Source organism: Paroedura picta, chromosome 5 (genome assembly GCF_049243985.1).
Source record: "Paroedura picta isolate Pp20150507F chromosome 5, Ppicta_v3.0, whole genome shotgun sequence".
Taxonomy (NCBI): domain Eukaryota; kingdom Metazoa; phylum Chordata; class Lepidosauria; order Squamata; family Gekkonidae; genus Paroedura; species Paroedura picta.
The window spans coordinates 127989962-128003286 of record NC_135373.1 but is presented as its reverse complement, the minus strand read 5'-3'; the positions used below and the strand labels follow the sequence as shown (position 1 = coordinate 128003286).

The following is a 13325-nucleotide window of genomic DNA, read 5'->3' as shown; positions in this document are numbered from 1 at the left end:
GTCTGTATTTTCCTCCCTGTAATCAAGGGTCCCCCCCACCCACTGCCCTTCACCCACTTGCTTGCCAGGGCAGCTGACCGTACATCAACCTCTGTCCCCATGAGGGGGATGTTTGTGTTGAAACACGAGAGGGAAACAGCTCCCCCCCCCCAAGATGCTGGAGTTTCCTCTTCCTTGTGAGGGCCTGTGAGCCCCCAGACATTAATGGTTTGCTCAGATGCCCCGCCGGAAGAAAGGAGTTTGGCCCCTGGAAGGTTAACCGGTGACTTATTGCCCGCTTCGGGCTCCACTTTGCTGACGTTTGCATAAGAGCTAGAGCTATAAACAGCCAGAAGGGGCTTCCTTGGAGAAATCTGCTCTCTCTCTCCTTGGCCTTCACTCAGCTGCAAGGATGAAGGTCCTGAACGAGGTGAGTGATTGGGAAGGAAGCCCCTCCAGCAGTGGGGGGTGGGATCCAGAACTTCAAGGAGGAAGGTGGACCTGGGCCCCAGCTGCAGGACTGGAAGGACCAAACCTGGCTTCTAGGAATCGGAAAAGGTGTGTATATATTTAGGATGCTTTAGGATGCTTAGGGCTGATCCTGCGTTGAGCAGGGGGTTGGACTAGATGGCCTGTGTGGCCCCTTCCATGATTCTATGATTCTATATGGGATGCTAGCCTGCAGGTGGGGACCCCCTGGAATTACAGCTCATCTCCAGACCACAAAGTCAATTCTGCTGAAGGAAATTGATGGTTGGGAGAGGGGTCTGTAGGGCAGGGGTAGCCAACCTGTGGTCCTCCAGATGTTCATGGACTACAATTCCAGCGTTTGCTGGCAGGGGCTCATGGGAATTGTAGTCCATGAACATCTGGAGGACCACAGGTTGGCTACCCCTGCTGTAGGGCACCATACCCCATTGAGGACCCCTCCCTCCCCAGCTCCATCCCCACATCTCCAGATTTACCGGTTGGGGCGAGACAGAAGGAGCCCTCGTGGGTGGTGGTCCTGTTGGGGGGGGGGAGAAGAAGCTTCCTCTGCATCAAAGTCTCCCAGGGCCAAGATCTTATCCTGCACTCTGCTGACTCTCCTGCAGGGCTAGGAAGATTTTGGCTTTTCTGCACAGCCCAGGAGGGGCTTTTCTGCCTTCTCTGTGGTAGAATCAGAGAATCCTAGAGTTGGAAGGGACTACCAGGGTCACCTAGTCCAACCCCCTGCAAAATGCAGGAAACTCACAACTACCTGCCCACCCACAGTGACCCCAATTCCAGCCCCCCCCCCCAAGTGGCGATTGGCATTTCCCTGGGCATCCAAGACAGGGCCACAAGAGCCAAGCTCTGACACAATCCCTTTTACCTAAATTACAGAATCAGCATTTCTAGCCTCTGCTTTAAAAACTTCCAAGAAAGGAGAACCCGCCACTTCCTGATGATTTTCCTGTTATCTCCCCCTGATTGGCTCCCGACTTCCTGCTTTTGGAGGGCAGTTCCTCCCTGCTTGCCTCCAGAACAGCAGTTGACCAGACAGAATGACCAAAGACAGCAGCTAGAACAGTTAGTTAGGTCCCTCTCTCCCTCTTTTTGGACAGACCTGTTTCTCTTCATAAACAAAACCATCTCATGCTTTAAGCAGCCTGGTGCTCCCCTCTCTCTGCATATTCAAATTCTGCCAGCACCAACTAGGCGACCTGCAGCCCTCCTCCCTGCAGGACTCCTGACCATTTAAGCGTCTGGACATCACAGTGTCCCTCATGTGGCAGTGAGTTCCACAGTTTACTTTGGCAGCCGGCAAGTAGGAGCCTTTCCTCCTCCTCGGGCTGAGCACCAGAACGAAGAGGGAGGGAGAACTGTCTCCAGCACCAGGCCGAGGGGGTCCTGGAGCTTTGAGGTGGAAGGCGGGGTTTGTGGAGGGAACAAGGCCTCCCAGAGAGAAGCCAGCATGGCGTCGGGGTTAAGAGGGGTGAATCTAGAGAAGCTGGTTCGATTTCCCCACGCCTCCGCCACTTGCAGCCAGCTGGGTGACCTTGGGCCAGTCACAGTTCTCTCAGAGCTCTCTCAGCCCCACCTACCTCTCAGGGCTTCTGTTGCGGGGAGAGAAAGGGAAAGGTCTTTGTAAGCCGCTTTCAGACTCCTGCATGTAGTGAAAAGCCGGGTACCAAAACCCAGCTCTTCTTCTTCCCCTGAAAGCAGCTGTCTTCTCCACGGGAATGGCTCTCTGTCCCCGAGAGACCAATTGTGATCCCAAGAGATCTCCAGGCACAGACCCCCTCCCTGCTTCCCTCCTCCTGTCCTCCTGAGTGGCACCGCTTGCGCCCCCCTTCCTCTCAGCCCCCTCAGCCACAGCTCCTGTCTTCTCAGGGAGGAGACCCCTCCGAGATCTACCGGCCGGACATCCACCTGCAGAATGGGAAGCCGAAGGAGGACTTCCGCAATTTCAAGGTGAGAGCCAGCAGCACTGGGCCTGCCGGGCCAGGAGGAGGTTTTCACTGGGGCTGCCAGCTCCAGAGCTGGAGATTCCTGGAGATTTGGGAGGTGGAGCCTGGGGAGGGGGGAGGAGGTGAGGAACGGAGGGACCCCAGCAGGTAATAAGGCCACAGAGTCCATCTTCTGAAGGGGAACTGACCCCTGTTGGCTGGAGATCAGCTGTCATCCCAGGAGACCTCCAGCCAACAGCTGGAGGTTGGCAAGCCTACTTCCCATTCGCAGCCTGCGCCAGAGGTGTGGAAGCGCTTCTGAATGAACCTCATGGCTCCTGATAGCTAATAGATTTTATATCACTCAAGACTGAGTGGGCTTGAGCCGCCTCCATCTCTGTAATCCTCATAACGACCCTGTAAGGTAGGCTAACCCCAGGATCGAAGATGGGTGAGAGACAGGGGGACATTCTGGGTTCTGAGGTATCCAAAGCGTTGAAAGGTGCTTCTCAACTGGCTAATATAAAGCCAGTTGAAACAACACATTAAACAAAACTTGGACCCAAGAAGGAGGCACTCTTCATAGGGCTACCAACCTCCAGGTGGGGCCCAGGTAGGGCCTGGAGTTCCCTTGGGCCCTTTCACTTTGTCATTACAACTGGTCTCCTCTGGAGAAAACGGGGATGTCAGAGGGCGGACTCCCTTCTTTTTTCGAACTCCACCCCTGACTCTCCGGGACGACAGCCGTCATCACCCAGTTTGGCCCTAGCAGCTCCAACGTGGCCCGGAAAGGATGTGGCCCGCAGAACTCGCACACAGAGCCCGAGGGAAATCCCTCTGAGATGTTTCCTCCCTTCCCAGGAGGGGCCCCTGATGGACCGCGTCTTCAACACCTACCTGCTCATGCACACCAACCAGACGGTGCAGTTTGTGAAGAAGAAGGTAGGCCCATCGAGAACAAGTCGTGTCTCCCTTCCCGCGGCACGACTGAAGGGAAATGGGGACAAGCGTATTGTGGCTGTCGTCACTTCCCAAGGCAGCCGTTTTGTGACGGCCCCCTCCCCTCAGGATCTGGGAGACAGGCAGCCGTGGTTTTAAACTACCTGGAGAACAAAACTGGCTAGATATCAGGGAAAAAAATTGCAGAGTACTCTACCAGTGGAATTGGCTGCCTGTAAAGGTGGGGAGCTCCCGCTCACTGGTGGTCTTCAAGCAGCGCTGGACAGCTACTTATCAGGGATGCTTGAGGCTGACCCTGCACTGAGAAGGGGGTGGGACTAGATGGCCTTTGTGGCCCCTTCCCAGTATAGGATTCTAGGAGTCTATGAAAGCCCTCCTCTGCTTGCTGGGTGGCTTTGGGTTGTTCACACTCTCTCTCAGCCAGTCCTACCTCACAGGGTTGTTGGGAGGACAACGTGGAAGAGAAGACATCAATGCATACTGCTTTGAGTCCCCATTGTGGGGAGCCCACATAAGACCAGTCCTGCAGCAGCTGCATTGGCTTCCAGTCGAATTCCAGATCAGATTCAAGGTCTTGGCATTAATCTTTAAGGCCTTATGCAGTCTGGAGCCTGGGTATCTGAGGGACCATCTTTCTGAATATGTTCCCCAGAGAGCACAACAGTCAGCCATTCCCAACGGGCTGAGGGTCGCTGACCCCCAAGAAGAAAGCTTGGCCTCAACCAGAGCCAGGGCGTTTTGGGTCTTGGCTCCCACCTGGTGGAACAAGCTCCTGGGAAAGAGCAGGGCCCTGATGGAGCTTACCAAGTTCCGCAGGGCCTGTAGGATGGAGCTCTTCCACCAGTAGCATAAGCTCCCAAATTAACAAGGCTTGTTTATTTCTCATACTCAAATATGGCGATCAAAACGGGCTCCCCGGTATTGTATCCATCCACTTCCCTGAAACATCTTCCGTGATTCTTCCTGAATATGTTCTGTAATATAATTATCATAACAAATGAAACAAATTTCTTATACATTATTACTAAAATCTCTTAAAGTAAACAGGCCAGCAGGAAGAACATCAAAACAGGTGATTTAGCCTCCTTACATTATTGCATTACCAGCAGACCAGAATGCAATAATTATTGGGGCTCATGGTTTGGTATTCTTATCTTGTTAATTTTAAAGTTTATGTCGGTATTTTCCATCCATCCATCCAGCCACCCATCCACGGAAGGGCATGCATCTTGCCCTTCCGTTGAGACCTGGAAGGCTGGCTCCTGAGCCAGTTGGCGTTTTGACACGCAAGGTGTCCTTCTGCTTTGGATAGCCGGCCTAGCTGCAGACTGTACTTCCGGACGGCTGATGCCCAGTGGAGTGGAGTCGTGGTGCTGCTGCTCACGGCCGGTGTCCTCACAGTCCCCTCTTTCTAGCACGAGGAGTATGGCGGCTGCAGCCTCCGTCAGATGACCCTCATGGAGGCCTTGGACCTGCTAGACGCCGTGGTGGATGAGTCGGACCCAGACGTTGACTTCCCCAACTCCTACCATGCCTATCAGACGTCCGAGGGCATTCGGAAGGCCCACCCGGACAAAGGTGAGGAGGGGGCGGAAGGTCCCCCTCTCCCGTTACGTTGAGCACGAAAGCAAGACTGGTGATGGGTGCAGAAGGTGACCCCTGACAAACTGCTGCTGGGGAAACAAGATGGGCGGCCCCGTTCTCTGGCATCTCAGGCAACACCTGCTAGGCGAGAGGGGCAGCGATCGAAGAGTGGCTTGCTACAGGAGAGGTGGCTGGAGAGCCCTCTGACGGAGAGGCTGATCCTGCGAAGGCTCAAGGGGGTGGCAGGTGACGGTGGAGGAGCGAGAGGGTTAGAATCATAGAATTGCAGAGTTGGAAGGGACCTCCTGGGTCATAGGAGGGTTGTGAGTGTCCTGCATAGTGCAGGGGGTTGGACTAGATGACTCAGGAGGTCCCTTCCAACTCTGTGATTCTACGAACAGCCTATGCTGGGGAATGAAACTTTTTAAGGGTTACGAGGTCTGGGTTGGGAAATACCTAGAGACTTTTGGGGTGGAGCTGAGAGCGAGCAGGATTTGGGGTCCCGCAGGACCTCAGTGGAATGGAGACCCCCCCCCCAAAGTATCCATTTTCCCCAGCGGAACTGATCTTTGCAGTTTGGAGAGGAGCTGTAATTCCAGGGGATCCCCGGGTCCCACCTGGAGGCTGGCATCCCTAGTCTGGGGCAGAAATTTGATGCAGAGCTGACATGCGAACGATGCATCGTGCTGGGGGTGGGACGCAATGTGCCCCCGGCTAATCTCTGACCCTGGGCGCACTAAGAGCTGCCCTCTGTCTCTCGATCCCTGCTGCAGACTGGTTCCACCTGGCCGGCCTGATGCACGACCTGGGGAAGATCCTGGCACTGCACGGCGAACCACAAGTGAGACTCAGGCTGACGTGCTCCATTCCTAGCAAGATCACCCGCTGGGCCTCCCACGCCTCGGGGACAGGCAGGGCACAGGGAATGTCCCCCGCAGGCCAACGTAGCTTTTGCCCCGGGAAGGGTTCCTTTGGGACTGTCCGGCAGCCACAGGGCTCCCGTCTTCACCCTCCCGGAGAATGATCCCCTGTCCAGCCACCGCTCCTTTCGGCATGCTCATGGAAACATGCGATTTCATGCAGCATGCACATCAGCAGCACTGAATACAGGAGGCAGGCTTGCCAACCTCCAGGTAGTGGCTGGAGATCTCCTGGCATGACCCTGATTTCCAGACTGACCAAGATCAGTTCCCCTGGAGGAAAGAAAAAGGGCTGCTTTGGAGTTGATGGGGTGGCCAACCTCCAGTTGAGACCAGGGGACCCCCAAAATTCCAGCTCATCTCCAGACTGCAGCAATCCGTTCCCCTGGAGAAAAAGGAGGGGGGTCTCTGGGACACTGTAACCCAGGGGTAGTCAAACTGCGGCCCTCCAGATGTCCATGGACTACAATTCCCAGGAGCCCCCTGCCAGCGGATGCTGGCAGGGGGCTTCTGGGAATTGTAGTCCATGGACATCTGGAGGGCCACAGTTTGACTACCCCTGCTGTAACCCCCTGAGGCCCCTCCCCTCCCAGGCTCCACCCCCACATCTCCAGGAGGTTCCCAACCTGGATCTGGCACACCCTACCACCCATTCCCTGCTGGTGGCCAGGGGGACCTAGCAGTCCTTTGTGGGGAGTGGACTGTGGGTAGCACGCCTTGCTTGAGGCCTCTCTCCTCCCTAAACCCTCATCCTCCAGGCTGTTCCTGAAATCTCCAGGAATTTCCCAGCACCAAGTTGGCAACCTGGGTTATGACAAGCCGGGTAACTTCCCTGTCCTGCCTTCTCCCCTCCAGTGGGCTGTGGTGGGGGACACGTTCCCCGTGGGCTGCAAAGTGCAGGACTCCGTGGTCTTCCGGGACTCCACGTTCCGTGACAATCCGGACATGAAGAACCCGATCTACAAGTAAGCGCCAGCTTGGCAGGAGGACTCGGGTATCACCGTGGGTGGGTGGGTGCTGGTGGTGGTGGTGGGGGGAGTCTGTGTACTACCCTTGGGAAGCTGTCCCATGACCATGGGGCTGCCATCGAAAAGTCCCTGTCTTGTGTGCCCACTGGGTGAACTTCTTTGATAGGTGGGACAGTCCCTTGAGAATGTATGGAAGGGGACAGTCCTTCAGGTGGCATGCTGGGGGGAATGCTCTGGTTTTGGGGAAAACTCTATGGTAAAAAACTGACCTCAAATCATGGAGATTTGCCCAAGGCCCAGAGCATCACTCCCCGATAACCCTGGATAACCTCAGCACATGGGGATGTTTTTCCTGGTCCCGGTGATTATGGTGTGTGCAGTGGGGAGGTCCGTGTGGGGGTGAGGATTGCTTTCTGAAACCCTCCACGTTGGGGGAGCAACGCCAAAGCAGGGCTTTCCCTGGCACCAGCGGGGGTCTGGTATCCGGTGGCAACCTTCGTCTTTCTACTCCACATCATAACCCACCAGGTCTTATTGTCCTTTCTGGGACAGCCAAGAAAACCAAGGGACAATAGGGGCTTCTCCTTCATCCGTGACTCTCAGCCATCAGGCCAGGCGATTTAAAAAGGGCTAAGGGAAGGTCTGCTATGGGGCACAGCCTGAGATATCCACTCTGCCTTCTTTTGCCTGTGCAGCTCCAAGTATGGGATTTACCAGCCCAACTGTGGCCTGGAGAATGTCCTCATGTCCTGGGGCCACGACGGTAAGAGCTCCTGGGTTTAGAGTTGCAAACCTCCAGGTGAGATATAGTTTGGCCACGCAGCAGCGGAGTTTGAGAAAATCCCACGAGAGGCAAAAAATTGGAAAGGATGTTGATTAGACAGTTATTTATTCTGACACAAAAGTCTTTACAAAAACATGTTAAGTTTGGTGAAACCTTCACCTAGGGATGGCCAAACTGTGACTCTCCAGAGGTCCATGGACTACAATTTCCATGAGCGACTGCCAGCGCATGCTAGTAGGGGCTCATGGGAATTGTAATTCATGAACATCTGGAGAACCGCAGTTTGGTCACCCCTGAGGTAAGAGAAGCCCAGTCTCTTGTTCAACTCCATTGGTACGAAGACATGTTTTCTGAAGGAAGGAATTATATTTCCAGAAAATAGCTTTTAACCGGTAGTTATTCAAGCTTATTTGGAAAGCTTTCACTCATCGGAAGACACTTGAAATTGTTTTTGTAAAGAATAACTTAACGGTATAATCAACATCCTTTCCTATCGGTTGCCTCTTGTGGGATCTTCTCACCTTCCAGGTGGGTCCTGCCCCCTGTCCTAAATCACAGTTTGGGAAATCAGAACCAAAGATCCAGAAGGGGGTCTCTTAAGTGAGTTGGGAGGGGGTGGGGGGTTAGGCAGCTTAAGATAGATAATTTAGGGCAGGGGTAGTCAACCTGTGGTCCTCCAGATGTTCATGGACTACAATTCCCATGAGCTCCTGCCAGCATTTGTTAGCAGGGGCTCATGGGAATTGTAGTCTATGAACATCTATCGGACCACAGGTTGACTACCCCTGATTTAGGGGATGACCTAAATGGCCCTGTCTGGTCTCATGCTCCCTCTCTCTCCTGTCCAGAATATATGTACAGAGTCATGAAGCGGAATAACTTTGCCCTGCCGCAGGAGGTAAGTGAAACAAGTCCGTACATACCTCTGTTCCAAAATTCAGAGGGGAGGGCTGTTGCCCAAATAGGCAGTCTCCTTATTTATTTGGGGGAAATTAGTCATAAAGGAGACCAAGTGGGAGGAGGTAATTGGGATTTGCCAATGATGTTTATGGGGGTTTCTTCCTTAAGGGAACTCTCAAAATAAACCAGGCAGATGTTCAACCAGAAAGTTCTTATTAAGAGAGACAAAAAGATAAAATGTGCATACAGACACAGTGAAAACACATAAAAGGCTAGGTAAGAGGAAATCAGGGAGGAAGAGGGGGAAAGCTATTTTGGGGAAAGCTATTATGAGAGGAGGAGATAAAGTCTCAATGACTTGTGGAGAGAGGGTGAGCATGGATCCAAAAACACACACACTGTACTGTTGGTTCAGGATTGTAGATGTAGCACAAAATGCTCCATAGGGGAAGCAGATGTACTGAGCCCTCAGACAATAACTTGATGGGTTTTCTGAAGGTGGGAGAGGCTCGATGGCTTTTCCTGAGGTGGACTATAGGTGTAAATGTCATTTACTTGGATTTTAGTATAGCTTTTGACAAGGTTCCCCATGATGTTCTGATGGATAAGTTGAAGGACTGCAATCTGGATTTTCAGATAGTTAGGTGGATAGGGAATTGGTTAGAGAACCGCACTCAAAGAGTTGTTGTCAATGGTGTTTCATCAGACTGGAGAGAGGTGAGTAGCGGGGTGCCTCAGGGCTCGGTGCTCGGCCCGGTACTTTTTAACATATTTATTAATGATCTAGATGAGGGGGTGGAGGGACTACTCATCAAGTTTGCAGATGACACCAAATTGGGAGGACTGGCAAATACTCCGGAAGATAGAGACAGAGTTCAACGAGATCTGAACACAATGGAAAAATGGGCAATGAGAACAAGATGCAATTTAATAAAGATAAGTGTAAAGTTCTGCATCTGGGTCAGAAAAATGAAAAGCATGCCTACTGGATGGGGGATACGCTTCTAGGTAACACTGTGTGTGAACGAGACCTTGGGGTACTTGTGGATTGTAATCTAAACATGAGCAGGCAGTGTGATACAGCGGTAAAAAAGGCAAATGCCATTTTGGGCTGTATCAACAGAGGCATCACACCAAAATCACAAGATGTCATAGTCCCATTGTATACGGCACTGGTCAGACTACACCTGGAGTACTGTGTGCAGTTCTGGAGGCCTCACTTCAAGAAGGACGTAGATAAAATTGAAAGGGTACAGAGGAGAGCGACGAAGATGATCTGGGGCCAAGGGACCAAGCCCTATGAAGATAGGTTGAGGAACTTGGGAATGTTCAGCCTGGAGAAAAGGAGGTTGAGAGGTGACATGATAGCCCTCTTTAAGTATTTGAAAGGTTGTCAGTTGGAGGAGGGCAGGATGCTGTTTCTGCTGGCTGCAGAGGAGAGGACACGCAGTAATGGGTTTAAACTTCAAGTACAACGATATAGGCTAGATATCAGGAAAACGTTTTTCACAGAGTAGTTCAGCAGTGGAATAGGCTGCCTAAGGAGGTGGTGAGCTCCCCCTCACTGGCAGTCTTCAAGCAAGGGTTGGATGCACACTTTTCTCGGATGCTTTAGGATGCTTAGGACTAATCCTGCGTTGAACAGGGGGTTGGACTCGATGGCCTGTATGGCCCCTTCCCACTCTATGATTCTATGATTCTATGATTCTATAAATGGTGCTTGAAGACTGGATGGGAAAAACTACCCAGTTTGGTGAATTGAATTACATGATGCTTAATTATGGTAAATGAGTGCAGGGAAGTGAGGTTGGTTGTTGACAGAATTAATCCACAGGTTCTTGGGAGACCCATTGTCCTAAATTATGTGTCTCTCCAAGGCATATAGAGTGTCATTAACTAGTCAGCTGCCTTTATTCCAACTTCTAATCTACATGTCCAGCCTTGTTATGATATTTGAGATGATCTACTTACAAGGGTGTTTATGAGTTTCTAGCTATAAACTGCTCCTCAGTGACAGAAAGGGTTTCATTGCTAACAGCAGAATTACGTGCATGCTAAAATGAAAGCTGTGGTTGGACTGAGATGAAGGACGGGAGAAAGGCTGAGTTTCTTAAAAGGCAAGAAAGTGTTTCCAGACAGGGTAGGAGAGACTTATGGCTGGCTGCCATAAGAAATGGTCATTTCAACCCCAGATCATAGAATCTTAGAATTGGAAGGGATATCCAGGGTCATCCAGTCCAACCCCCTACACAATTCAAGAAATTCACAACTGTCTGTGCTCTGACAGGCTTTCTACATGATTCGCTTCCACTCCTTCTACCCGTGGCACACGGGAGGCGACTACATGCACCTCTGCAACGAGGAAGACCTGTGCATGCTGCCCTGGGTCAAAGAGTTCAAGTGAGTGCCCCATGGGGGAAGCAGGGAGGGGGGCTGGTTGGGGGAGAAAGAGGAGGGGGGGCACTCAGGGGGGCACTCAGGGCCAAATCAAGGTCATGCACGTCTTGGCAATCATCTTGGCAGCAATTCTTAGAAAAGGGCCCCTCCTGATCAAACAAGATATGTCATAATTTTTGGCCTGCTCTTGTACAGAGTCTTCAACTTGGACTCACCTTATGGAGGCGCCGAAGGGCTGCCCTTCCTTCAGCTTCAGGGGTTTAAGAAACCAGCGGAAATCCACCTTCACCCCAAACGGCAAGAAGCCTGAAGAAAATGCAAAGGGACATAGGAAAGTCAGGGGGAAGATGCTCTGGTTTGGGGGCAAAACTCTACAGCAGGGGTAGCCAACCTGTGGTCCTCCAGATGTTCATGAACTACAATTCCCAGCAGGCAGGGGCTCATGGGAATTGTAGTCCATGAGCATCTGGAGGACCACAGGTTGACTACCCCTGCTCACCAGTAAGCAGCAAGTTCTATCATAGAAGTCTGCCCCAATTCCAGAGCGTCATTCCCAACATCCTTGTGTCATTCCCGGGTGATGTAGAGATGTTGCATTTCCTTCTGGCTTCTTTACTCAGTTTCCCCCCCAGCCCAGTCGGTCTGCCAGACCCGGCAACCCTAAGGCAACCAAAAGCTGGACCCATCCAGATAGGGTAGGGGACACTTCTTTGCCCCCCCCTTTCATACCCAGCCACAGGACCTCCATCCTTGAAGGGCTGAGTTTCGGGTGACTCTACTTGACCATCCCGTCACTGCTTCCAGAGAAATTTCCAATGCAACGTTGTTGGGGGGGGGTGTGTTTCCGGGTGGCCATCCATCAGGAGGGAGAGCTGGGTGTCATCGGCACGTAGATGGCACCCTAGACCAGCTGGGTGAAGAGGTGGAACAAGGTGGGGGCGAGAATGGCACCTTGAGGCCCCCATAGCGGAGGTGACCTCAGTGCACTGCCCCTCTGCCCAACCGCTGCCTGGCCTTTCTCTGTTCCCTCCCGACAGCACCTTTGACCTCTACACCAAGTGCGAAGAGCTGCCCGAACCTGCGGAGCTCAGGAGTTATTACCAGGGGCTCGTCGACAAGTACTGCCCCGGGAAGCTGTGGTGGTGATGGAAGCCTTGGTCCCCCCCCCACCCCCCCGGACCCCCCTGCTGCTTGCTCTCCTCCAAGGACAGCCCTCCGGGTGGGGCTGGGGCAGGGCCTGAGCTGCCTGCCCAGGCCAGACCCACTGGCACACCCCGTTATTTGTATTGTTCCTGTTTGATGTCAACCGCCCTGAGCCTTCGGGGAGGGCAGTATATAAATATAATAAATGAATAAGCCAGGTCCTGGGAACCTCTCTCCCCGTGCCTCGAAGCTCAAACTGCAACGGAACCCGGAGGGCTTGAGCTCTGCTTGTGTGAGGTCTCCTTCCACCTGCAGGAACTGCCAAGAAACAGCCTCGCCCCCAAACAAGACCTGCACGTCCCCCTCCCCTCCTTCCCCCAGGCTAACGGGCCACCCAGCAAGAAGCCCAGGCATTTCCCCAGAGCAAGGACTCCCTCCTCCCAGTCCGCAGAGGGAAGCCAGGCACTTCTCCAGAGCCTCCTGCCAGTGGAACCGGTGCTCCTGCTGACCCCCTCTCCTCCCCCCCGCCCTTGGCACAGAACAGGGTCTGCGCGTTTGCCTTCTAGGCACCCACTCTGGCAGGGAAATCCCTGGACAGCCACTGTGGAAAACTGGTTAAGAGCAGCGGCCAGTTTGCTCCCCCAGTCCCGCCTACCCCACAAGGGCCTGATGGGGGAAGAGGAAGGGAAGGCCCCTGGAAGCCACTTGGAGCCTCCTCCTCAAGTCAAGGCAGAGAAAAGTGGGGGGCTACAGCCTGCTCTGCTCCAGGAGACCTGGGGGGGGGGGCTGAGGACTGGGAGCCGGTGGTGGTGGTGGGGAAGCTCAGCCGGGCTGCAAGAGGAGGAGATGGTTTTCTGTATCCCAAAGTGGCTGGCAATCGCCTTCCCTTCCTCTCCCCACAACAGGCACCCTGGGAGGCGGGTGGAGCCAAGAAAGCTCAAAGAGAACTGGCTGGCCAAGGTCATCCCAGCTGGTTGCAAGTAGAGAATCAGGGAATGCAGCCTGGCCCTCCAGAGCAGGGACCACTGCTCTTAACCACTGTGCCACGCAGAGTTGATGCCACCCTGGCCACCCTCTGGTGCAGCCGATTCCTCCTGACCGTAGCCTCGCTGTGAGCCTCCAGGCGCTACCTGGAGGTTGCCGACCACATGTGCCCCGGCACTCTCTCTCTCTGTCTTGTGTGGCCAGGGCTGGAGAGACCATTCAAGCGCGCCCTGCCTTCGTGCCCCCGGGGCCAGGGCAAGAGCGGCCAGTCCCCCGGCCTCCCCTGTGGGCAAGA

The 13325-nt window shown here is 53.5% G+C and overlaps 1 protein-coding gene across 1 annotated transcript; it reads left to right on the top strand.

The window, feature by feature from the left end:
* The first annotated feature begins 300 nt into the window (after window positions 1-300).
* MIOX (myo-inositol oxygenase) lies at window positions 301-12278 on the top strand. The gene is made up of 10 exons (XM_077340533.1): window positions 301-409; window positions 2335-2415; window positions 3252-3332; window positions 4766-4928; window positions 5708-5775; window positions 6710-6819; window positions 7518-7585; window positions 8455-8504; window positions 10794-10906; window positions 11941-12278. Exons 1-10 carry the CDS (start codon window positions 392-394, stop codon window positions 12047-12049), a joined length of 861 nt encoding a protein of 286 aa, XP_077196648.1. The 5' UTR covers window positions 301-391; the 3' UTR covers window positions 12050-12278.
* Window positions 12279-13325: the final 1047 nt, after the last annotated feature.

Coding starts and splice junctions, on each gene's coding strand:
- MIOX (XM_077340533.1), top strand. Junction 4,929..5,707: donor GAAGGCCCACCCGGACAAAG/GTGAGGAGGGGG, acceptor TCCCTGCTGCAG/ACTGGTTCCACCTGGCCGGC. Junction 10,907..11,940: donor CCCTGGGTCAAAGAGTTCAA/GTGAGTGCCCCA, acceptor CCCTCCCGACAG/CACCTTTGACCTCTACACCA.